Source organism: Aotus nancymaae, unplaced genomic scaffold (genome assembly GCF_030222135.1).
Source record: "Aotus nancymaae isolate 86718 unplaced genomic scaffold, 86718_ANA_hifiasm-v0.15.2.pri h1tg000008l, whole genome shotgun sequence".
Lineage (NCBI taxonomy): Eukaryota > Metazoa > Chordata > Mammalia > Primates > Aotidae > Aotus > Aotus nancymaae.
The window spans coordinates 2,063,473-2,088,458 of NW_026988419.1; the positions used below are offsets into that span (position 1 = coordinate 2,063,473).

The window sequence follows — 24,986 nt, forward strand, 5'->3', positions numbered from 1 at the left end:
CCTGGCTAATTTTTTGTATTTTTAGTAGAGACAGAGTTTCACTGTGTTAGCCAGGATGGTCTCGATCTCCTGACTTCGTTACCCGCCCGCCTCAGTGGGATACAGGCATGAGCCACTGCGCCTGGCTGACCCTCTCTCATCTCTGTGCATAAGACAGGCCCTCCCTGAGTTGATGGATTGTTTCTGGGAAGTCTTGGACATCCTGCTCACCTGACAGGTGTGAGAACAAGCTGGCTTTCCTATTTAGACAGGAAAATTAAAGCTTTGTACTTTGAATTTTGTGAATAGTTCATGCTAGAAAGCAGAAGTAACTAGGGTCTGTTTTGGTTTTAAATGGTTTTTCTTTTTCCTTGGTTACATCCAAACATTAAAAATCTCACCTTCTGAGTATCTGAGTTAATGAGGTCACCAATTCTCCCTGAGGGAAACGGGTTAAATCACCACCCATTAAATGTGCAGGTCATATGAAAATACTCCTACTAGAAATTCAATTTTCACAACACCCCATGACTAGGACTTATTAGACACACATTTTGCAGATTAGAAAATGGAAGATAAAAGATGAGGAGTGGCTCAAAGTCACATTGCTGGTGTAATAAATGACACCAAAACTCTGTCACTTAAAACAACACACATTTATTATCTCACACAGTTTCTGGGGGTCAGGAATCCAGGAGTCACTTAGCTGGTGGTTCTGGCTCAGGAACTTTCATGGGGATGCACACAAGATGTCTACTGGGCCGTGATCTCATCTGAAGGCCCTACTGGGGCAGAGGATTCACTTCCACATTCACTCATGTGGCTGTGGGTGGGAGGCCTTAGTTCCTTGCCATGTGGGCCTCTCCATAGGGCTCCTCAACATGCCAGCTGGCTTCCCCAAAGTGAGAGATCCAACTGATGTGAGAATGAGGGTGAATGAGCAAGAAAGAGGCCATGATGTCTTTCCTAACTGAATCTGGGAAGTGAGGTACCGTCACCTCTGCCTCATTCTATCGGTTACCCAGACCCACCCTGGTACAGAATGAGGGGACTGCACAAGGGTGTGAATATTGGGCATTGCTGGGGCCATCTTGGAAGTGGGCTGCCATACAAACAGACCCTTGTCTCCCAATTCCTGCAGCCTTGGCCTTTAGCCCTCAGGATAGGATTGAGTGGAGGCTGCCTTTGGGATAGGGTTGCTAGATTTAGCAAATAAAAACACAGGACAAATTTCAGATAAATGACAAATGATTTTTTAGAATATGTATGCCCCCAAATAATGCATGACAACCCTCCTTTGGGGAGGAGTAGGTGCTGGGGGGCAGGGCGCTGAGTTCCGGTCCTCTAGAACTGTGCATGCGACCTCAGGCTGACCCCAAGTCTTTGTGGATGTTGATCCTGACCTTTCCACTCCAGTCCTCAGCTTCCCAAAGGGACCTGGGCAGAATGGTCAAGGCAGAAAGAGCTGGGAAAGGACACTCGGGGTTGGAGGAAGGGAGGTGTCCTCAACCTCAGTCCCAGGTAAGGCCTCAGAAGCCTGAAATTGAAGGGTGGGTGGGAAGAGGGAGGCTGGGGGAGCCAGAGAGTGAAGGCGCAGATTCCTGCCTGCTCTACCCCACGCCTTGCAGGAGGGGGAGCAGAGAAGGGCCCTAACTGTCTCACCCCAATCAGAGCTCTCCCCCTGAGGCCACCTCGAGTGGCCTCCCCCCTGGCCCCCAAGCCAGTCTCCTGCTTCCCCCCAAATCTTCCTGCCCACCCCCTCTAGCCGACGTCCACCCTCAGACCATCTCAGGTGGCCCCTGTGTTGATTTGCAGAGGAACCACTGAGCCTTGAGGAGTGGCTGCTCCCTCCCGTCCTTGGACTCTGCCCAGCCTAAGGGGTGTGAGCCTCAGGGCTAGGAGTCAGTCTCATGAGGGACTGTGGCTCCTCTCAGACCTGCTGTCTCCTGGCTCCCCCACAGCCCACCCTAGATGAATCGCTTGTCCTCCACATGGTAGGAGTAGGGGTCTCCGGGGAAAGGCTGCGGTGGGGGCTGGTTATAGACCCCCTGAAGGAAGATCCAGGCTGTGCCCACCACCATAACAGGTGTCACCACAAACAGGCAGAGGCGGTCCACTGTGCGGGCCACCCGGTTCCAGCTGTCTTTCTCCTGTGGGTGGGGGCAAAGAGAGTCGGGTGAGAAGGGGTTCAGACCACAGAACCCCACCCCCAAGTTGGGGCCAGCCAGGGAGGCAGAGGCATGTCTCAGTGTGTCTGCAGAGGCTGCCTTGGGCTTGCAGCAGACAGGATATGCCAACTTGTCTCAGCAAGGGCCCAGGCCCCTCTGGCCACAGACAGAACTGGTCACTCTGTTGAGGAGGCAGAGAATAGACCCTAGCCTCCTTCTCCACTCTAGCACAGGGCTCTGGGGCTGGAGAGGAGCTGGGGCCCAGGGGTCTCTCTTGCGGGGCAAGGAAGGTGGACAGGCCCCTTTCCTCCCTCTCCTCTCTCTCCCCCACCCCAGCAAGTCAGGTCTGCTGCCAGTCCCTATGTGAATTGGGAAAAGGTGCCCTTTTCTCAAGAGAGAATTTTTAGAAGTTGTATAATATTGAATAGCCATACATGGCTACCTTGTAAATGTCTGGTTCCGTCTGGGAGCATCAGGCTTGAAACTGAGTAGGGACGGAAAATGATTGGCAGCTGGGAGAAAGAAGGGACCCTAAGGGATGCTCGGAGTGTGGCCTGGACAGGGTGGGGCTGTGCCTATGTGTGTGTGCCTGGCCCCAGTGCTGCTGTGTGGCGTGCCTGGAATCTGTGTCGCATTAACTCCTTCATCTAAGTTGCTGTGTGTCTCTAAGGGGAACCCAGCCCTCTTAAGATAGGATACACTTAAAAGAAGCAAAGAAATAAATAATAAAAAACAAAAAAACAAAAAGAAAGAAAACAGCAACAACAAAAAGATAGGATACACTTAATCAGCGCCCAGCTTGAACACCTGTGCATGGCAATCCTGTGGCCCCTTACCTCATTGTAACTGTTCTGGTCCCTCATGTGGTTAACAATGAAGTTTGCCCCGTCCACAGCTGGCTTCAGCTCACTGAAGAGTTCCTGCTGGGCCTGCTCAGAGCTTGCTGGGGGCCGGCCTATAGACAAGGGGCCAGAGAGGGTGTGAGACCTGCCCCCACCCATCTCCCACAGATGGGCTGAAACCAGGACCAGCGGGGACCCACGTGCAGTGGTGAGGCGCCGGGCCAGCCCATGCCGCTCTGACTGCTTCTCGAACATGAGGTCGCTGCGGGACTTGAGCGAGAAGTACTCCTCCGCCTTGGACATGTAGCCCAGGGAGCTGCTCCTCCGCACCAGGGCCCCGGGGCTGGGTCCATCCTCCTCCGGGCGGGACATGTGCAGGAGCTCCGGCAGCGTCTCCAGGAAGAGCTGGGGCCATGTCAAGGGGCCACAAGAAAGGCAGTTTTTTTTTTTGAGACGTAGTCTCGCTCTGGTGCCAGGCTGGAGCACAGTGGTGCGATCTCGGCTCACTGCAACCTCCACCTCCCGGGTTCAAGTGATTCTCCTGCCTCAGCCTCCCAAGTAGCTGGGATCACAGGCATGCACCAACACACCCAGCTAATTTTTATATTTTTAGTAGAGACAGGTTTCACCATGTCAGCCAGGATGGTCTCGATCTCTTGACCTAGTGATCTGTCCACTTTGGCCTCCCAAGGTGCTGGGATGACAGGTGTGAACCACCACGCCCGTCCAAGAAAGGCCATTTTACAAACATGGGGTGACCTTTACATGTCCTAACATCTGTGACTTCATTCCTGGCTTCCACAAGGTGCTCCCCAGTCTGACTGTGTCATTGATGTCCCCAAACTCCTGCTGATGCACACGTAGGTTGCTTCCAGCTCCCCGACATCACCCACGGTGTGGAGCAGAACCCACTCACTAAAAATGATTAATTAAAGACCGAAAAGTAGGGTAAATGCCCCAAATGCTAGGCTGTCCCCCATCAAATGCTGAAAGACAAAAAGAGTTGCTAAGGCCGGGCGCGGTGGCTCACGCCTATAGTCCCAGCATGTTGGGAGGCCGAGGCAGGCAGATCACATGAGGTCAGGAGTTCAAGACCAGCCTGGCCAACATGGTGAAACCCTGTCTCTACTAAAAACACAAAAATTAACCAGGTGTGGTGGCAGGTGCCTGTAATCCCAGCTACTCAGGAGGCTGAGGCAGGAGAATCACTTGAAACTAGGAGGCAGAGGTTGCAGTGAGCTGAGATTGAACCACTGCACTCCAGCCTGTCCAATAGAGCAAGACTCCATCTCAAAAAAAAAAAAAAGGAAAAACAAAGAGTTGCTAAACTGCCTTCAGAACAGCTAGCCTGCCCCGTAGTAGCCAAGAGGCAAGGGCATCCCCTCCCGAGCACCCTGGCTGCTCAGTCCTCCCCTTCTTCCTTCTGAGTTGCAGCTTACAGTGAAATGAGCAAATCTTAAGTATACAGCTAGGTGACTTTTTACAGATGCGTTCTACTGGGTAATCACCACCCAGATGAGATAGTGAACATGATCCCCAAAAATCTCCCTCACACCTGCCCCAGCTCAGTTCCCTCCCAGCTCTAGATATAGCCACCATTCTGACTTCTGTCACCAAGCGTTGGTTTTGCCTCTTCTTGAACTTCTTACAAAGTGAGCCCTGCAGTTCGCTGCTGCATCTGGTTTCTTTTCTGTTCTTTTTTTGAGACAGAGTCTCACTCTGTCGCCTAGGCTGGAGTGCAGTGGTGCAATCTCGGCTCACTGCAACCTCTGCCTCCCAGGTTCAAGCCATTCTCCTGCCTCAACCTCCTGAGTAGCTGGGATTACAAGCACTCGCCACCATGCCCAGCTAACTTTTGTATTTTTAGTAGAGACGGGGTTTCACCATGTTGGCCAGGCTGGTCTTGAACTCCTGACCTCTGGTGATCCACCCACCTCAGCCTCCCAAAGTGCTGGATTACAGGTGTGAGCCACTGTGCCTGGCCTCCCTCTGGTTTGTTTCATGGAACACTGTGCCAGGAGGTTCACGCGTGAAGGGGTGCAGCAGCCGCTGGTGCTTCTGCACTGCTGAGCAGCACTCCGTGGGAAGATATGCCCAGTTTCTTTACCCATTCTGCAGATGGCCTTTGGACAACTTCCAGCTTTTTTTTTGGAGACAGCGTTTCATTCTTGTTGCCCAGGCTGGAGTGCAGTGGTGCAATCTTGGGTCACTGCAACCTCCACCTCCTGGGTTCAAGAAATTCTTGTACCTCAGCCTCCTGAGTAGCTGGGATTACAGACACCCACCACCATGCCTGGCTCATTTTTGTATTTTTAGTAGGTTTCACCATGTTGGCCAGGCTGATCTCGAACTCCTTGACCTCAGGTGATCCGCCTGCTTCAGCCTCCCAAAGTGCTGGAATTACAGGCGTGAGCTACTGTGCCTGGCCCCAGCTTTTTTTTAATTTTATTTTTTTAAGAGACAAGATCTCGATCTGTTGCCCAGGATGGGGTGCAGTGGTGTGATCATAGCACATTGCAACCTCCAGCTCCTGGGCTCCACTGATCCTCCCACCTCAGCCTTCTGAGTAGCTGACTCCAGGCGTGAGCCACTGTACCCGGCTCAATCTCCAGCTTTTGACTATTGAGAGTGCTCATTTTCTTTATGTTTTTTTTGAGACCAGGTCTCACTCTGTTGCCCAGGGTGGAGTGTCCCAGTGCCATCACAGCTCACTGCAGCTTTGACATCAGCCTCTTGGGTAGCTGGAACTACAAGCATGTGCCACCACAGCTGGCTATTTTTTTTTTTATTTTTTGTAGAGACAAGGGTGTCACTATGCTGCCCAGGCTAGTCTCCAACTCTTGGGCTCAAACAATTCTCCTGCCTCAGCCTCCGCAAGTGCCAGGACTACAGTGGTGAGCCACTGTGCCAGGCCGAGTACTCACCTTCTTGACCCCCTCAGACAGCACGTGGGTGCTGGGTGTTCGAAAGTGGATGTTGAGTACAATGACACAGATCACCACGACCATGGTGACCAGCACCATGCCGAAGAGCAGGAACCTGTGGGCACACACTCAGCTTGGAGCCCCAGGGCTGGGCTGGGCCAGCAGTGGGGGCTGGGCTTGGGCGCCACTCACTTGCCGATGAGGGGGATGGCCATGGATGTGGCGGGCAGCCGCTTGGAGATGAGCAGCAGGAAGACGGACTGAGCCAGGAGCACGGAGATGGCCACTGATGTCTTCTCGCCACCTGGGGAAGCCAGACTTAGCTGTGTCCTTGGGGCCCCAGTCCTAGAGGGTCCCACTGTGGCCCCTGGCACCTCTGTTTGCACCATGGTACCCTGATGGAAGTCATGGGCTATGGAGATAGAGTGCCTGGGTGCAAATCTCAGCTCTGCCACTTACTAGCTGGGTGACCTTGGGCAAGTAGTCCAACCTCTCTGTGCGTCAGTTTTCTCAACTGTTAAATTGGTGAGAGAGACATCAGCTGTCACCATTAGCCTACCCCCGCCACTGAACCCTCCTGGAGCACAGATCTGTGTGTCACTCCCTGCTCAGAAAGCACCAGGTTGTCCTCACACCACTGGGATAACACCCCAGCTCCCAGCTCCTCACTCAGAGACCCCAGGCCAGTGCCGTCCTCCTCTTCCCACCTGAGCTCCTGCATGTGATGGCAAGGGCAGGAAGGGGGGCTCCACTATGAGGTCCCCTCAGCCCCTGCCCGGCCCCTCCTCATCGGCATTGCTCCTCCTGCCTGGGGTGGCCCACCCCGTCCTGCTCAAGTCCACTCACGCCCCCCCTCCTCTAGGAGCCCTCCCACCCCACTGCAGATGGAACGTGCCCCCTTCTCCCTCCTCAGGTCCTGAGGTTTCTACCCTGTCTGCCAGGGGCAGGGGATGGGTGGCCTTTGACCCTGGGACTCACTGTGCCCTGCTCTTAGTAAATATTCTGAACTTGTAAACCACCGCCTCCTGGAGTCGGGGGGGCATCGAGGAGTTTTCTGCTTCGCACCCTGCTGTCCTAGAGACCGTTATTCACCCACTGGTTCAACAGTTGAGGGCCTCCTGTGTTCAGGGCCCACGGTCACACACTGGTGACCATGAGAGACTTGGTCTCTGTCCTGACAGCGGGACAGCTTGGCAGTTCTTCTGAGAGTCGGGGGAAGTAGCATCTTGGAGATACCCTGCCCTGTCCATCTGGGGATGTCGCACAGGGTCCTACAGCCCTCCTCCTGGGCAGCGACCTGGCCCTCACACTTGGACCCCTTGGGGGCAGGGAGCTCCAGGAATGGAGACCCCAGGTGGTTCCCAGGAGGAAGTGAGGGGCAGGGCTGGGGCTGGTTGTGCTGGGGTGGGCTTTCGGCGGGGAGCAGGGGGTGGGGCCTGGAGGCTCACTGTCGGCCGGGAGGTAGAAGACCAGGTTGACCATGAAGGAGATGAGCACGCAGGGCACCAGGATGTTGATGATGTAGAAGAGGGGCTTGCGGCGGATGATGAGGTAGAAGGTGACGTCCTGGCGGCTGGGGCTGTCCAGAGGGGCTCTGGGGTCCACGTTGACCCTGGCCGGCCGGTGGACTATCTCCCATTCCCCGTTCTCTGTGGGAGGCACATGGACACCTTAGGCTCAGGCCAGGCCTTGGGACAGAATGAGGGGCTGGGCGGGGCAAGGCAGTCCAGACACGTGGCAGGGCTGTCTGGGGTCCCGTTGATGGGCATCATTGACTGGGGGGTTGGGATGGAAGTTTCCATCTGTGAGGGGGAAATTTTCCTCTGTGACTGATCTTTATTTCCTCTTTTTGGAAAAAATAGAAGCTGAGTTCATACAGGGCTCAAATAAGGAATGTGTTTTGGCTCAAAAGATACCCGAGCCAACAATAGGTATTGCAGATTAGAGATACCGAGTCAAACAAATGCTCTCAGATGCTGAGCCTGTCTTCAAAGACAAAGAAAGCCTCGTCCACATTAACTGAGCTGCTCCTCCTCGGCCTGGGCCTTGGGGATAATAACGAGCCAGTGAGAGTGAAACTATTCCTGCCATGATGTGCCAGCCTGGAACAGTGGAACAGGACCCTTCTGATGGATGGGGTGAGTGGTAGGCCCCATGGAGAATCTGAGCCTGGGCACAGACTAGGGATGAGGATGTCAGGAGGGTTGGCATACCCCCCATCGGGATGACACACCCCTGCCAACCACACCCCTGGGCTCTCCAGGCCCAGGAAAGACGAAACCCATCAGCCACAGGCATCTCCTGAATGACAAGCATGACTTCCAGGCCTGGGCAGGGACGTGGGGAGGGCCCTGGCACCATCTCTCTCTGCCTTTGGTATACCTTTGCCTTCAGGAAGTGTGAGTGTCTGGGTGCCTCTCTGTGGGCAGGAACGTGTCTGCCTGTCTGTATCTAGCTGCATGTGTGAGTAGCTGTGTGTCTGTGTCTTAGGTGTGTGTGTGTGCATGTGTGTATCTTTGGGGTGGGCAATGCCAGTGTGTCTGTGTCTGTGCGTGTATGTCTGAGGGACCTGCCTGCCCACCAGCGGCTGCTCCCAGCACCTGTGAAGCCTTCAGGGTCGATGATGATCCACTCCACGGGGTAGTCACGATTGTCTTCGACGTCCTGCTTCAGGCTCAGGGTGATCTCTTTGGCCGTGTACTTGAGGGAGCTGGGGAGGGCAATAGGCAGACAGTGACACTCGGCCACTGGTTGGGGCCGCAGAGTAGGGGAGGGTTGGTAAGGGAGGACGGTTATGGGGGAGGGCGGCACTCATCCAGACAGGGCAGGGGGCTCTGCCTGAGGACACTTCAGTCACTTCCTTTGGCCCCTGGCAGGGTGCCTTGGGGTGAGGGGTGGCTGGAGAAATGGGCACACCTGAACTTGAGGGAGCAGTTCTGCCAGTCGAAGGGGAAATAGGTGACAGAGATGGGGCAGGAGGAGCGGAAGATGGCAGGTGGCAGCCAGTACACAAAGCCATAGTTGTAGACGAGCACATTGCAGGAGTAGGAGATCTGGAAGGAGCCGTCATTGCTGGGGGACAGGGACGAGACCCACAGTGAGCTCTGGCCGCTCAGGACTGGCAGAGCTGTGGGAGGTGGAGGAGGCTTAAGCAAGGAGGCGGGGTGACAGAGGGGAGGTCGGGAAGCAAGGAGGCAGGGTGACAGAGGGGAGGTCGGGAAGCAAGGAGGCAGGGTGACAGAGGGGAGGTCGGGAAGCAAGGAGGCAGGGTGACAGAGGGGAGGTCGGGGAGCAAGGAGGCAGGGTGACAGAGGGGAGGTCGGGGAGCAAGGAGGCAGGGTGACAGAGGGGAGGTCGGGGAGCAAGGAGGCAGGGTGACAGAGGGGAGGTCGGGGGCGCTTGCTCAACTTGTTCTCCAGCACAATCTCTGGGAGCCACACCATGTCGGGGGGCAGGCGCAGGACACTGATGTTTCCAAATTCTTCAGCATTCCACATCAGCCGGCTGTCTGTCCAGCCCTGGAAGCCCGGAGGCACGTCAGCAGTGTGCTCTGCAGCCGGCCAGCCTCCTGGTCCCCCCACTTCCCCGAGAGAAGACTGAACAGGGTCTGAGAGCCGTGACTTTGGAAAGCAGGTACAGAGAGCAGATTCAGGTCTGTCATGGACAGCCATGCAGGCTGCTCACTGCACAACTATGGGAGCATTATTTCCACTGCAGGCATAGACGATCTGTGTCTGTATTGTGGACTTTTGGCAGGCCGGGGGAGAGTGTTTTCTAATAAAAATCAAGATAAAGTAGCAATTTTCCAACACATGAATCCTAATCCACTTGAAGGTGCCATCAGGGCTGGTGAGGGCACTAGGTGAAGGAAGCCCTGAATCCCCCACCACGTCAGCAGCTCTGTGAGAGGTATTCTTACGTGCTCTATCCACACATTGGTAGTGAGGGTCTCCTCGACTTCTTTCTGTAATCAGATGGGAGGGCCATCCTTCAGGCCACATCATTCTTTTACCCACACACATTAACCCATTCTCTTTCTCTCTCTCTTTTTTGAGATGGAGTCTTGCTCAATTGCCAAGGCTGAAGTGCAGTGGTATGATCTTGGCTCACTGCAACCTGCAACCTCTGCCTCCCGGTTCAAGCAATTCTCCTGCCTCACCTTCCCTAGTAGCTGGGATTGCAGGCGCATGCCATCACTCTCGGCTAATTTTTGTATTTTTAGTAGAGATGGGGTTTCACCATGCTGGCCAGGCTGGTCTCGAACTCCTGACCTCAGGTGATCTGCCCATCTCAGATACCCAAAGTGCTGAGACTACAGGTGGGAGCCATGGCACCCAGCTTACATTCACCCACTCTCAACTGGCACCCTCAGAAACCATGGCATCTGGGCTCTGAAAACTCAAAAGTCAGGAGTAGATGGGCAGCCAGGAAGCAGAGAGGACGAGTGGCCTCTGAAGTGTGTCACGGATGTGGCATGCTGTGGGTGTGGATGGGGACACCCCAGAGCTGACGCTGGAGGGGAAAGACAGCGGCCTCACAGGGCACAGAGCAGCCGAAACACATTTCCCAGGGAGAAGCGGCCATAGGCCAGTTGGGGGCTTCCAGCTTCCTCCATGGCTATCCTGGTCCTGGGAAGCTGTCCCTGCCCTCCCTCCCAACCCAGCACACGAGGGCCTCTCACCAGGGAGATGAGGTTGGAGAGCGTGAGGGCCAGGGTGACGTCCACACTCTCCTCTTTGTGTGCCACGGGCCGGAGCTCCTTGTTGTAGCGCTTCTCTTGAAACAGGTGCCGGATCAGCCGCTCCTCCTCGTTCAGCCCCTGGCTGCCTGGGGAGGGTTAGGGACAAGGACTAAATGGGGCCCTGGGCAGGGGACTCAGGGAGGAAGCTGCCCTCAGGTCCTGCTGGACCATGAGGTTGGGATGGGGGGAGGAATCCAACCACTCCCTGGGAGTGGGGACCCCAGAAGGCGGCCCCTACAGGGAGAGATGGCAGAGTGGGAGTGGGGAGAGTGAGAGGAGGCCATGCAGTGTGGGGCCGAGTGGGCATCACGGGGGATCCCAGGGTGGGAAGGATGTCTACCCTTACCACACACGGCCAGGGCAGCCAGCAGCCCCAGCGTCAGCACTGGCCCCTCCATCCCAACCCTCTGACTGGGACTTGCATCTGCCCCTCCAGTCTAAGGGCTGTGGAATGAGGGTGGGCGGAGAGGGGACAGGTGTTGCGGGGAGGAGGGAGTCAATGGGAAGAGGCTGCCGGAAGCACAATCTGACACCTCATGGTGGTGGGGAGCGGGCCAGCCAGGGCAGAAGCCCAAGGACATGAGGAGGCAAAGATCCCAGCCTGGGACTCCCTGAAGCTCAGGCGGCGGCGGGGGTGGGGCGCTGGGAAGAGATGCAGGGCACTGGGGCCAGCACAGGGTAGCCATGCACGGGGGCGGGGCGGCAGCCAGGCCAGCTGCTGCCACTTCTCGGGAGGCAGGAGAGAGGCTCAGATGGGGCCTCCAGCCCCTTTCCAGCTTCTGTGACCCTTGCCAACTGCTTCCAGAGGCAGCCTTGCCTGGGCCCCACCCCTGAGACTGAATGCCCACCCACTGGGCCCCATCCCAAGAAAGCTCCAGAGTTGTTTCCATGTATTATAAATAACATTTATTAAAGCAGCTGTGATTCTCTGATTGTAAACCTGGGAAGACATGGGGGACCCAGGACCCCCACCCCATCCCACCCGCACACACCCAGCCAGCTGTGCAGCGACAGTTTGTCATTCTCAGTCCCTAGGAGCAGTAAGTCCTCCCCAGGGGCTGCGGCCCAGACATGGCTCATGGCTGCCTGGCCGAGGGAACCTGAGGGTTGAGTGGGTGGTGCCCCTTCCTCCCCAGCCCAGGCCCCTGCCCTACATCCATCCAGGGTCCCTCAGGCTCCCCTTCTGCCAGGGCAGCCAAACGGAAGGCCTGCAGGGCCTGCACCAGCAGCCGGGGGAGGCTGCGAGCCAGTGTGGCCGGCTCCAGGCCCACCAGGCCGCTGAAGGCCACGTGCCGGCCCCCCAAGCCTGCCTGCACCCAGGCTCTGAAAAGCCCAGTCAGTGTCTTGGAGCCCAGATCTGCCAGGACCTACAGAGGGAGGAGGGGGGATCAGGGGCCCAGAAACTCACTCCTGAGTGGGAATCCCAGAGGTCACCTCCCTCCCCCTGGGCCCCAGAAACTCTCACCTAGACCCATGCTCCTCCCCTTCTCCCCACAACCCTGCTGTTTCAGCTCACTTGGACACCCCAACCCTCCCCTCTGCTCACTGTCCCCACCACCACCCACAGTGGCCTGGCCCACACTCCGCAGGCCCCACTCCCTTCCCCTGGCACCCTCTACCTCCCCCCAGAGCTGGGGCAGAGGCGACCCCAGGCTGCTGGGAGGGCATGGGGTTTGGGCCCTCTGCACTACCGTGGAGGAGTCTGGAAGCCTGGGGACCTACCTCGTGAAAGTTCATGGCCAGGTGCTCCGAGGGGACCTGCAGGATCCAGGCGTGGGCCCCCTGCAGGGCAGCCAACTTCTGTCGCAAGGGCTCCAGCCCAGGGCAACCTGCAGGAAGAGGAGAGGCCCCGGGAATAAGGAACGGGAGGGGTATGGAACCGGGGGTGGTACTCCCACCAGCACCTCAGGACAGCCTCCCGCTATAGATGGGGAAACTGAGGCTCGGAGAAGCTAAGCAGTAACTCCAGGCAGAGCATCTCTGATACTGTTGAGGGCTAAAACCGCAAGTCCTCCAAAACAGTCATCCGCTCTATGGCGGGGCGGGGAGAGCGAGTCTACCCTGTGGCCCCACGGGGCAAGTGCTTCCCAGAGCTGGCACCCCTCCCCCGCAGAAGCGCTTCCGACCTCGTCCAGGCCCTGGGCCTATCCCCTCCCGAAGGTCGGCAGGGGGCGTCATTACCGTTGGTTTCTCCGCGCGGCTCTGGCCTCCGCTTCGGGAACCGAGTGCCAGCAGCCCACGATCCTGGAGAGGCGCAGGGTTAGGGGTCCGCCTCGGCCGGAGAAAGTAGCTCCGCCGCGCGGGTCGGGTGGGGGCGGGCCGGGCCGGGGCTAGGCTGGACCAGAGGGAGCGGGGTACCTGAATGCAGCCGCAGCTCGCGGGCGGGGTGCCGGGGAGACTCCGCGAGCGCTGGAGCGGGGCGAGCCAGGGCGGGGGCCAGGCGCCGCAGCCCCGGGCGCGGGCCGAGCAGCTCCTGGGCGTTCCGCAGCAGACCCAGCAGCGTGTGCGCCAGCGAGCGCAGCTCTGCAGACGGGACAGGAGTCGGAGCGGCGGTCAGAGGCGGGCCAGGCCCCCTCCCCTCCTCCCCTGGTCAGGATCCCGGGGAACAGGACTCACCGCATCGCCGCCGGCGCTGCAGGCACTGTTGGTGCGCCAGGCGCGCACAGGCGCCCTGGGACCCTGGGCACAGGCGGGCGTAGAAGGCGCAGAGCTGGGCCGCGTCTGCCTGCAGCTCCTGGGGCGGGTCCCAGGCCAGAAGCTCCCTGCAGCTGGGCTCGCGGCTGGAGGAGGCTGCTGCGGGAGGGACAGGGGTCCGCTCACCCTCTGTTTGGGGCCCTGGAGCCCGCATTCCTTCCCCGGATGGAGACAGGCTTTCCTGAGGCAGAAGGGAGCTGGGAATGGGCACGGGCCGGGTGGAAACGGGCTTGTCCCACGGCTGTCGCCGGGACACTGGGGACGGGGCATTGGAAAGAGGGCGCTCACCGCTCATCTGTTCCTGGAGCCAGTCCTTGAACACGGCCACGCGGGTATAGACCCCGGGCTTCCCTGGCTCACCGCAGCCGTCCCCCCAGGAGGTGACTCCGAACAGGACCTCTCTAGGGCGGGGACCAGGCTCAGAACAGGTCAGGGGGCCTCCGGAATCACCCTGCGGAGCCGAGAGAGAGGACGCTGCGTTCGCCTGCCCCCGTGGCGCGCGCCTTACACCTAGCAGGTGTGAGCTCCCCTGAGGTTGCCACTTATATCCATTTCAGCGATGAGGACAGAGAGGCTCAGAGAAGTCAAGTGACAGCCGTACATGGAAGGAAAGGAGGCCGTCCTGGCCCTGGGGAGGCCCAGCCGGCCTTTTCTCATCAGACTGGGTTCATACCTGGCACGAGTCCACGCCCCCTGCCAGGTACCCGGCGCAGAGCATGGTGCTGGGGCGCAGCCCGGACCCCAGAGCCCTTCTGCAGGTGTCGGCGCTGAGCAGGGGAACACGGGCCTCCCTCACTGCCTCAGCCTCAGGCCCGTCTGCAGAGAAGGGGTGGAAGGCTCAGGGGTGGAAGGCAAGAGCCCCGCCTTGAGAGTCCCCTTCCCGCCACCCTCCTTAATTCCTCCCCCTTTGAAAGAACAGGCAGCATTTTTCCAAGGTAAGCAGGCCTCCTCACACTCGATCACCTCGGACCCCCAATTCTTCCCACCGCATGTCGGCTCACCCAGACCCAGTACCTTCGAAGAGGGCCCCCCAGCCCGCGATGGCACAGGCGGTGCCTGCAGGGGGCTCCTGGGGCTCCTGGGGCAGGCACACGGGTCGCGCCGGCCCCCCTGGGCTCACTGGCGTCCACAGCTGCACCAGGGCCAGGTCGTTGTGGAAGGTCCGCGGGTCAAACTGAGGAGGGGGAGGCGGCTCAGGGTCAAGGAGGCGCGGGTGGGCTTGCGTTGCCCAGCTCCGGGGGCTGGGGATTGCCTTCTCACCTTGGGGTGGGGCAGGATGCGGTTCACTGGCACCTCCTCTGCTTGCTCCCCCCGGGGCCCCTCGGCCAGCGTCACAGTCCACAGAAGCTCATTCGGGGCGCTGCGGGGCGAGAGGCGGCTGGGACTCAGGAAGGACAAAGGCGCGTCCAGCGGGTCCCTTAGGGACCCTACCCCTCCGCCTGCACGCCGGGACACTGGGGACGGGGCATTTCTCCACCCGGGTGCAGGGAAGGCAGGCCAGGGAGGGGTCTCGTCCCAGAGAAGGCGAATGCGCCCGGCAGTGCCACCCCATCCGGGTTGGCATCCTGGTGGGGCGGGCGCGGCGCCTTGAGACGGGGAAGCCCAGGGCAAAGCCGCCGCCAGGGGTCAGCAGAGACCAGCTTTCCCGCCCGTCGCCCGCTGGACAACCCGGCAGGTTCGGGGCCCAGCGCTGGGAACCCCGGCTGGGAGGGTCTGGGGGTCTGACTTACCCTACAAAACAGTGCGCCGCCGTGAGCACCCAGGACGCCGCCACCAGGACGCCGCCGCACAGAGGCTGCCCACCGAGCTGCAGCCTCACCAGCCAGGGCCAGGCCCCGGGCGGCGCCGCGCTGCCCCCCACGATGCGGCCGTGGGCCCGCGTCAGGTTGGCAGTGCTCGGGCGCCTCTCGCCGCACGGCCCTAGAAAGGCGCAAGGGGTGTCACGAGGGACACGTTCTGGCCATCCTCGCCTTCGAGGCCCACCCGGCTCTCAGGCCCTCCCCCTCCAGCCTTTTCAGCCTCACCTGGCTCAGGTGGGTCCTGAAGGGGAGCTTGAGGCCTGGGGCGCCCAGATCCTGCGGAGAAACACACCTTTGAGACTTACTGCCGACCTCTCGCCTGTCCTCAGGCCAGGCTGGGCCGAGTATCTCTCTCCCCATCTCTCCTTTTGCGCTCAGCCCTCCAACCCACACGAGTTCTGTTTCAGCAACCATGAACTTCTCCTGGTCACCTCACGAGCCGAGTGTTTCGCATGTGGTTTCCATTTGGAGAGACAGACCTTCACAAAAGTGGCCTTGGTTGCAGCCCAAGTCAGTCTCTGCCCCCAAGAGGGGCGTGAAGACTGAAGGGAAGGGACAGGGGCAGCAGCATGGGCCCAGGGTAGGCAGCAAGTTCACTGGGGCACAGGGGGCAGGGTGGGCACCTCGGCACTCGTGCGATCTGTGCTGGATCTCCATCGCCACTCGGTTTATTGCCCACTGGGCACTCCTCTGGGCCGCCTGCAACGCCTGAGTCCCCTGGGCCGACAGAACTGCTGGGACAGGGGCACACAGTCACGCGTGGTTGGGGAAAAGCCTCAGCCTCAGCCTCCTGGCCCCAGCCCTCAGCCCTGCCTCGGGAGTCCCACGGGGACACAAGCTGGGCTCCCCGAGCCTGGGATGGGACGAGGAGGGGAGCGAGTCCCCGGGACGCTGGGCCCAGCACTCAGAGCCATGGTTCCAGGTTTTCACCTGAGATGTCTGCCTGATTCCACTGAGCTGGACTGGAATCTTTGCAAAGTGGTTTTCCTTAAATTTTTTTAAGACACCGCTCCAAAGATACGGACATCACAGAACTCAGGCTTATTGACTAAAAGTAGCTGTGTTTGCGTGGCCCACCTTCGGCCCAGACAGCCGAGGCCGCGGTGCTGTCCCGGGCGTTCCTGTCTGTCCCGCAGGGCCTTCTCTCGGTTCCTTTGGACAGAGCCTGACAGCTCCTCTTTCTTTCCCGCCGCACCTTCCCCCCTTCCTCTCCCACCTAGATCTCAGTTCTTTGCCCCTTCTTGCAGCAGGGTGGGCAGAAGGGGCCAAAGGTCCTTATGAGCGGGGTGACAAGCTCTCCTGTCCCCGCCTGCCTGGGGTCCGACCTCCTCTACGTTTCTCCCGACTCCGCAGCTCTCAGACCAGCCCGGCTTACCTTGCAGGGTGCTGGGGGGCAGGCGTGTGTACAGCGGGTGCCCATGGGCAAACCATGAGCTTGGGAGAGCCAGCAGCAGCAGCACAGCCAGTAGCATGGTGACCAGGAGCTGGGGCAAGAGACCCCCGTCCTCCCTCCTCCTCGGAGTCCACCTTCCGGGTGCCTATCCTTTGGTGCCCGCCTTCTGCTGCCTTTCTGCCCCCGGGCACTGAATTCTTGTCCCTCAAATCATATGACCCCGTTCTCTTACATCAAAATTACCCGCCTCCCTGGTCAGCCCTCACCTGGCCCTTAACTCCTAGGAGCCCACAGGGTAATGGGGCTGCAGGGTCTTTATAGAGGACAGCCTGGGGGAGGGGAGCACGGGAGGGCGGCCAAGACTGGGGGAGGAGTGGGGTAGTGGGCTTGACCTTCACCTTTGAAGTCTCATCATCCCAGCTCTGAGCCCCCCTTCTGTCAAAGGAGCCCTTGTTTCTGCGGCTCCATCAAAGGGGCCAAGACAGGGAAGAAGAGCTGACGGTTGGGCTGTGGGCCAGGCAGAGGGGGGCTGCTGGGTGGGGGCGGGCCCTGGCTCCAGGGCTGGGATGGGGGTGGATCCCCATCTGCCTCTGCCCCCTGAGGAGCCTGCAGCTATGACGGGGGCAGACACTCCTGGAGGGAGGGGGGCAGAGGGTGTCTGGGGTTTCTCAGCAGTCCCACCCTCGGAGGAAGCCGTGGAGCTCCCCACCCCTCTGCCCCTAATTGCTTGGCAGAGTCCCTCCCCAATGTGGTCATTTCTAAAGATGATCAAAGCAGCCTAATTAGCGCCGTAATTGCCGCACTGGGGGTGGTGGGGTGGGAAGGGGCAGAGGCAGGCAGCCGCAGGAATGGCGCAGAAAGGGAGGCAGGAGATGAAAGGCCCACAGTGGCCCAGTTCCGGGAGGACAGGCCCTAGCAGCTTCTGACGCTCTCCCAGACCCCCTGGCCCTGCACGGTGCCCGCTCTGCCTGTCTGGCATTGTTCCATGACCCTGCTCTAGCAGTGGGGATTCTTCTGGAGTCTTCTGGAGTCTTGTGGGCAGGGCCACACAGCTCTCCTAGGATGGAGTTACCACGTGGGGCAGAGTAGTGCCCTCCTGTGCTGCCCAGGCTCCCCAATTCATGGGAGGTGAACTGATGGGAATATTTATTAGCAAATGCTATGACCCAGGGCTCTTTCCCCTCAGAGAGCCAGCTGTTCCACAGTCGCCAGCACACCAGGCGAAGGACCCCTTTCCCCTCAGTTACCACCTCACCTCATGACAATACTGCGGCTTCAGGAATGCCCCAAAAATACTATCTGTGGATGATTATAGTGAGTGAATTTGGCGAAGTTGGAAAGGACTCTATTCACGAAAGTATCTGTTAATCTTACAGTTATCCATGACCTCCAATATCTTGGTGGACAGGTCATTAGCTCAGCACAGCTTGAATTTCAGTATAAACAGAGAAAGTGTCCAAAGGAAGATCACCTGTGGTTCCCAGTAACAGCAACCAAGGCAGGGGACCCAGGAACAGAGAAGGTGGGTGGGAAAGTCTCACCGGCCTCTGGATGGAGGCGCCACAGAGTCGACAGAGCCTCTGCCCTGCAGATGACGGCATCCAAGCTGAGGGGATAAGGGGATGGAGCCAGCCCCCCAGGCAGCTCCCCTAGGGAATTCCTCCAGGAAGGTGCGTCCTGCCCATTCTTGCCAAGCCACCAAGGCCAGGCCACAGCAAGCCCACACAGAGCCTCTGGGGCTCCCTCCTGCCTCTGGTCTTCAGGTGGGAGGCAGGGTGAGAAGCCAGCCAATGCCAAAGAAAATGGAGGGACCTTTCAGCATGGACTGCATTCTGCTCAATCCCGTTCTCCTGTTCTCCAGTTCTTGTGCCCGCAGCTGGGTCCCGAGCCCTCTCCTCTCTTCTGTATGGACCCACCCCCAAGTCTGGCTCAATAATGTCCATTCCCACAGGTCACCTCTTAGAAACCACATCAAAATCTCACTCATGAAATTACTTGGCGATTATTGTTTAAGTGTGTACTCTCTCCCTGTCTGCTTCCCCCATCAGAAAATGAAGAGATGACTTCCAGGCCTCTATCCCTGCAGTCACATTCACCATAACATAACTCTCTTCTATTTTCTTTATTTTTCTTTCTTTCTTTCTTTACATTTGAGGCAGGGTCTCACTTGGTCACCCACGCTGGAGTGCAATGGTGCAAATCACTGCTCACCGCAGCTTTGACTTCCTCAGCTCAAGCAATCTTCCCGCCTCAGCCTCCTGAATAGCGGGGACCACAGGCATGCACCACCACGCCAGCTAATTTTTACATTTTTTGTAGAGACGGGGTCTCCCAATGTTGCCCAGGCTGGTCTGGAACTCCAGGGCTCAAGCGATCTGCCCATCTCAGGCTCCCAAAGTGCTGGGATTATAGGCGTGAGCCACTGCACCTGGCGTGGACTTGTATTTTCTTTAGAGCATTTATTCCTATGTTACAGGATGTTGAAGGGGGTTCTTGTCTGTTATAAGGGGCTCAGTCTCCCATAGTCCAGTTAAGAGGCACCAGCAGTTGGCCCCAGACCTCTTCCCAGTGAGCAGCTTGATGCCAGGGACCTGCCGGAATCCATGCCATCCTCTATGGCCCCTTCCCTGAGTGAATAGGAACACAGGACAGGGGAGGGGGCTTTGGTACAGCACAGCATCTTCCCTCGCTTCCCCAACCAAGCTGGAAAGGACAGGAGGAATCATGGAATTTGAATTCCTTGATTAGGAATCAAGGAAGCTGGTAAGAGGGACAGGCTCGCATTTCAGTGCCCAGTTGGAGGGCAGGACTTGTCAGTCTGGCTCCGTGCTGTCCCAGCATCTAGACCAGAGTCTGACACACTCATGTGCTAAAAGAATGAAAGATCAGCCCTGAAGGCCAGGCATGGTGGCTCAAGCCTGTAATCCCAGCACCCTGGGAGGCCGAGGCGGGCGGATCACTTGATTTCAGGAGTTCGAGACCAGCCTGGCCAACATGGTGAAACCCCGTCTCTACTAAAAATACAAAAATTAGCCTACTTGGTAATGGGCACCTGTAACTCCAGCTACTCGGAAGGCTGAGGCAGGAGAATCGCTTGAACCCGGGAGGCGGAGGTTGCAGTACGCCGAGATCATGTGACTACACTCCAGCCCAGGCGACACAGCGAGACTTCATCCCTTCCCCAGCCAAAAAAAACACATCAGCACAGACCCCTCCCCTGCTCCAGGGCTGTATCTCTTGCCTCCTGGCACTTCAATCTCAAGCTGCCCCAAACACTGCTGGGGCCTCCCCTCCCCCGCCAGCTCCCTGTCCATGCTCTGCCGCCCTTGCTCTCATGGCCGCACCTGGCCTGTCCAGTCCCAGGTCTCAGAAGGCCAGAAGGCGCAGAGCTCACCCCCACCCTGCTGTCCCAGGCTCTCCCTCTTTCTCCTCCTTTTGGACGGGGTCTGGTGACACTCCAGGTTGTTGGAGAGATGCAGAGGTGAGCAGGAAAGTCCCTGGTTCTCCTCTTCCTCCCTTGCTGCTCCCCTCCAGCCTCCCACGTCTCTTCCTTGCTCTGTCACTTGCAGGTCCTCTCTTCACCCCTGGGTGTCCTCCGAGGCCACAGCTGTTCACCTCCATCCTTCTCACAGGCAGAGGCAAGCCTTGGCCCCAGCCTTCCCACTTCAGGAAGAGGCAGGGAAAGAACCTTGGACCTTGTCACTGTTATCTCTGGAAAACCCCAGCAGGCTGGTGGCAGGTGACTTGAGTCGGCCCTGAAGCCTCCTCAGAGGAGGAATGGGGTGGGAGGAGCTGGGCCTCTGGAAGTGGAAAGGAGAGACTTGGCACCCGGAAGGGCACGTGCCGATGATGCAGCATCTCTGCAGTTGTCCTCTGGGGAGGGACCTTCCTCTTCCAAGCCCCTGAGGACCCCCGTGTCATGGAGGGCTCGTCCTTCCCTCCTTTCCAAACGCCCCTGACCTCCTAGGCCACTCCAGTGAAGTGCACAGAAGCACAGGAGGAGCCTGGGCCACATGGTTAAACCCCGTCTCTACAAAAAAAAAAGAAAAGAAAGAAAAGAAATACAAACATTAGCTGGGCATGCGCATGTGTGCCTGTGGTCCCAGCTCCTCGGGAGGCTGAGGTGGGAGGATCACTTGAGCTTGGGCGTAGAGGTTGCAGTGAGCTGAGAATGTGCCACGCCACTGCAGCATGGGAGACAGAGCAAGACATGGTCTCAAGACAAATAAAAAAAGTGGGGTGGAAGCAATAGCTGAGCAGGCTGCCTTTGGGGCAGTGTCCCTAGGTGGGAGGGTGGGGCCTGCCGCTAGGCCAGCTCTGCTGACCACAGTGTGGCTGGCACATGGAGGTGTGAGGGGAGGTTGAAGTAGGGTCTTCTTGGCATGAGACCATTATTCAGAGCTTGGCGTGGAGATTCGATTGTACCTCTATGTCACTTTGGGTGAATTGCTTCCTGTTATGGGTGGAATCGTGTCCCTAAAAAAACACTCGGAAGTTCAACTCCCGGTACTTGAGACTATGACCCTGTTCAGAAATAGGGTGGCTGTGGTCATAGCTGGTTACTAATGAGGTCACACCGGAGTTGAGTGAGCCCTTCATCCGGTACGACTGGTGTCCTTACAAGAAGACACACGGAGACAGAGACACACAGGTGGATGTCACGTGGCAACAGAGGTGGAGACTGGAGGGATGCATTTCAAGCTGGCGAGACCGAGGACAGCTAGCAATAACCAGAGTTACGAGAAGGCGTGGGACAGATCCTCCTGGAGAGCCTTCGAGAGAGCAGGGCCCTCGGCCAGGCGAGGCGGCTCATGCCTGTAATCCCAGCACTTTGGGAGGCTGAGGCCGGTGGATCCCGAGGTCAAGAGATAGAGACCATCCTGGCCAATATGGTGAAACCCCATCGCTACAAAGAAAAAAAAAAAAATACAAACATTAGGCATGGTGGCTCATGCCTGTAGTCTCAGCTACTTGGGAGGCTGAGGCAGGAGAATCGCTTGAACCCAGGAGGCAGAGGTTGCAGTGAGCTGAGATCGCGCCACTGCACTCCAGCCTGATGACAAAGCGAGACTCCATCTCAAAACAAAAAAAAAAGAGAGCGAATAGGGCCCTACTTACACCTTGTTTTTAGACTTATCACCTCCAAAACTGTGAAAGAATAAATTTCTGTTGTCTGAAGCCACCTACTGTGTAATAACGTGTAACAGCAGCCCTCAGAAACAAGGGCTTCTCCCTCGTTCTCCTCTCTTAACCCCACGTCCTCACCTGGGAAATGGGTGAGTAAGCCCCATCTCATTGAGGGGATTAAAGGAGCTGATGCAGTTAGACCTCCTGCAGAGGGCTGCCAGGGATTGTGGTCATTGCTCTAGGTCAGCACTTTGTAAATGTGTCAGGATCGATGGATGCTGTTTCCCTACACGAACATAAGAGAGGGCAGGGAGGGCCTGAGCTTGAGAGACAGCAAGGGTGCTGTGGGAGCTCAGAGAATGGGAGAGGATGGGACGCGAAACTGCAGAAGGGGAAGGGGCACCCCAGGTTGTGTGTAGCCTGACCCCAGCATGTCTGAGTAGGGGCTTGCCTCACCCATGGGAACTTCCTCACTGATTGCATGTCTCTTTCAGCTCATCAGCTTTGCTTTGTGTTCTGATCTTCCCTATCCCCCATGGGCTGAATTTGGCTCTTTTTCTTTGAGGTGGGTTGTTGCTATATCACCCACGCTGGTCTTGAACTCCTAGGTTCAAGCGATCCTCCTGCTTCAGCCTCCCAGAGTGTTGGGATTATAGGCATGAGCCACCATGTGTGGCCTGTACTTGACTTTAAGAGGGCCCCAGAAAGGCAGGGGTGCTGTCTGGCCTGGGAGGGGGCACTGCTGAAGCTGGGGCTCCTGCAGGCTCCATGGATCTCTGAGAATGGAGTGATCCTGGAACCTGGAACCAGGGCTTTCAGTAGAACGTGAGACCCCCGCCCCCCGCTGCCACCTCCCTGTGCTCTCCTCACAATATTTTGGGCCACCACTGATGCCACTGAAGACCACTGTTCAATCCTGTGACAAAAGAATGAAACCATTTCACACTTCTGCTTGTTTCCTCTCCTGTTCTTCTTTTTTTGTCTTTTGTCTATTTTTTTCCTGTGATCTCCGTAAGTTTTCTTTCCCTTTTTAAAATCTGGCTGATGGCTGTGTTTCTTTGACATTTGCTAGTTCAACCCCTTCAATTTCTATGTCACTGTTCACATTTCCCCTCCTCCTACATAGTAGACTCTCCCTGATCAATATTTCCCACTGCTATTGCTTTCAAATCTTTTTGTTAACTTAGATAATTTTTTTTTTTTTTTGAGATGGAGTTTCACTCTTGTCACCCAGGCTGGAGTTTGGTGGCATGATCTGGGCTGACTGCAAACTCTGCCTCCCATCATGCCTCAGCCTCCTGAGTAGCTGGGACTACAGGCATGTGCCACCACGCATGGCTAATTTTGTATTTTTGGTTGAGATGGAGTTTCATCATGTTCGCCAGGCTGGTCTCGAACTCCTGATCTCGAGTGATCTGCCCACCTCACCCTCCCAGAGTGCTGGAATTACACACTTGAGCCACTGCTCCTGGCCTTAGATATCTTTTTAGAAAACCCTATCTCTCTGATGTAGAGACGTTTTCTGGAGTCGTCTGGTTCTCTTCATGGTTACTTCCAGTCATTTACTGCTGCCGACATAAACTCAAATTAGATTTAAAAAGTCATATTAAAATTTTCGATAGAATCCCTCTTACAGCAAGTTTCTAGCAATGTATCTCTCTAAACCTTTATCTGTATCGATGCAAAAAGAATTTCTGGAAATGGTGGTTATTTATTAATGACGGCCTAATTTTTGAAAATGAGACTGATTTTTATTGTGGTTTGCTTTTTACTTTCTTCTCTGGGCTTTCCTGTGTTGTTTGAACACAGGTAGTGTTTCAATGTTGTTTGAACATCAGCTACCTGCTGATTTCTTTAAAATCAGCAGGTAGCATTTATACAGACATGAAACATCAAGAGTGAAAAGGAACAGTACAGCACCAGGTGGAAATCCTGTCAACGAGACAGAGTTTATTGATGCAGTATTCACCGAATACGTATTTATGAATGTCAAAAGCTGGTTGAGTAAAGGGAATTTCATGTAGTTTGATGTATTACAATGTATCAAATCTTCACAATAACTGTTTGAGGCAGGTGTTGTCAGATCCATTTTACAGATGAGGCCACCGAGGCTCAGAGAAGTTGATGGATGCAGCTGAGACCACGCTGCTAGGCACTGGAGAAGAGATGGAAGGCTGTTCTGCCTGGTGCCAGAGGTCACATCCTCCACCTCTGTCCAGCCTAGCCTCGGGAGTCCACAGGGGCCTTCTGACTGCGAACCCTGCAGGGGTTTGCTGAGGTATCCACTCAAAGGTCAAAGGTTCTTGAAACTGATTAAAGGATTGGGCAAAGGCTTTGTCTCCCCTCGAGGGGGACTCAGCTGTGTGAGGCAGGAGGGGGTGGCGCAGAACAGCTGGGAAGACACCTAGGAATGGGGTTGGGACCTGCAGACGATGGGAGACCAGGGACCTAAAGGGAAGAGAAACCAGAGACATGGCTGCCACCAAAGTGCCTCCAGTGTCCCTTCTGCAGCTATTTTGCACCCCAAGACTGGCAACCTCCTCAGAGCCCCTGAGGTTGGAGAGGCCTTGTGGGGGTGCCCCAGCTACTCTCTCCTTCTGTGTCCAGCCAGCAGGTATGGAGCAAGAAGGGGTGGGTACACAGGTCGGGGGCCCTCCGCAATGCCTCACCTACCCTCAGGCTGGGCGTGTCCGGCCCCCTGCCCAGAGCTCCAGCCTCATCACCCAGGGCCAGGTGGAGGCCATGGAGGGTGCAGGGAGAGCTTACAAAGCCAATAAATCCCCCGAGGCAATTACAGCGGTGAGCGAGGCATAAACAAGGTGCTTTGGCTGCCGCAGCCACCCCTCCCGTGCACACACGTGCGCATGCACACACACAGGAACACACACACACACACACACATGCTGGAGCCAGCCCATTTGCAGGGTAATGGCTTTGCGACAGGAGAAATTATCTGCAGCCTTAGAGGCAGCCTGGCCAGGCGGGGCAAGCTGGGGGCGGGCCTTAGGATGAACCTGGGGCATACTTAGGAAGGAAGCAGGTGCCCGCAGGCTAGGGTCTGGGCCCCGGGAAACACTGCAGGGCTGGTGGTGAGAGTGCAAAGGGCTTGGTGAGGGCCAGGCCGGGTGAGGGCCCCTGCCCACCCCTGCCCGCAGCTCTTTCGCTTTCTACTTCCAAGGCCTGTGAGTGGGCAGATAACTGGGAGCAGAATGACTCAGGACCTGAATCATGACTGCGCAGCCACCTGCTCCTGTCCTGGCCCGAAAGCCATGTCATTTTCCGTAGCCCCAGGGGGCCACACTTGGCGGCCTATGGAGAG

General features: G+C 57.3%; 2 protein-coding genes across 3 annotated transcripts; both read right to left on the reverse strand.

Annotated features, from left to right (window-relative positions):
- Positions 1-616: 616 nt before the first annotated feature.
- Positions 617-11,107, reverse strand: CHRND (cholinergic receptor nicotinic delta subunit). Its single transcript, XM_012434040.2, has 12 exons — positions 11,001-11,107; positions 10,595-10,740; positions 9,833-9,877; positions 9,322-9,431; positions 8,830-8,985; positions 8,514-8,623; positions 7,362-7,562; positions 6,106-6,217; positions 5,914-6,028; positions 3,190-3,394; positions 2,984-3,102; positions 617-2,129 (listed from the first exon to the last, which is right to left on the reverse strand). The coding sequence occupies exons 1-12, from the start codon at positions 11,050-11,052 to the stop codon at positions 1,947-1,949; spliced, it is 1,554 nt and encodes a 517-aa protein (XP_012289463.2). The 5' UTR covers positions 11,053-11,107; the 3' UTR covers positions 617-1,946.
- Positions 11,108-11,537: 430 nt separating this feature from the next.
- Positions 11,538-16,830, reverse strand: PRSS56 (serine protease 56). 2 transcript variants are annotated; one of them, XM_012434049.2, is made up of 13 exons: positions 16,523-16,830; positions 15,771-15,878; positions 15,373-15,423; positions 15,079-15,268; positions 14,609-14,708; positions 14,363-14,522; positions 14,022-14,164; positions 13,637-13,799; positions 13,271-13,444; positions 13,013-13,177; positions 12,836-12,898; positions 12,377-12,483; positions 11,538-12,021 (listed from the first exon to the last, which is right to left on the reverse strand). In XM_012434049.2, exons 1-13 carry the CDS (start codon positions 16,617-16,619, stop codon positions 11,731-11,733), a joined length of 1,812 nt encoding a protein of 603 aa, XP_012289472.1. In that variant the 5' UTR covers positions 16,620-16,830; the 3' UTR covers positions 11,538-11,730. The 2 variants fall into 2 exon arrangements, with proteins under 2 accessions (XP_012289472.1, XP_064228859.1); XM_064372789.1 differs by having other exon boundaries at positions 13,271-13,447; positions 16,523-16,754.
- Positions 16,831-24,986: the final 8,156 nt, after the last annotated feature.

What these genes read in the sequence shown, in the direction of transcription:
- CHRND (XM_012434040.2), bottom strand. Translation starts at nt 11,052, where the DNA reads ATGGAGGGGCCAGTGCTGACGCTGGGGCTGCTGGCTGCCCTGGCCGTG. An exon ending in CTTCTACCTCCCGGCCGACA is followed by an intron (nt 6,218 to 7,361) that starts GTGAGCCTCCAG and finishes TGGCTTCCCCAG; the next exon opens with GTGGCGAGAAGACATCAGTG. An exon ending in ACCAGAACAGTTACAATGAG is followed by an intron (nt 2,130 to 2,983) that starts GTAAGGGGCCAC and finishes CCCCACCCACAG; the next exon opens with GAGAAAGACAGCTGGAACCG.
- PRSS56 (XM_064372789.1), bottom strand. Translation starts at nt 16,619, where the DNA reads ATGCTACTGGCTGTGCTGCTGCTGCTGGCTCTCCCAAGCTCATGGTTT. An exon ending in GCATCCTGCCCCACCCCAAG is followed by an intron (nt 14,523 to 14,608) that starts GTGAGAAGGCAA and finishes CCCCCTCCTCAG; the next exon opens with TTTGACCCGCGGACCTTCCA. An exon ending in TGGCCATGAACTTTCACGAG is followed by an intron (nt 12,022 to 12,376) that starts GTAGGTCCCCAG and finishes CTCCCTCTGTAG; the next exon opens with GTCCTGGCAGATCTGGGCTC.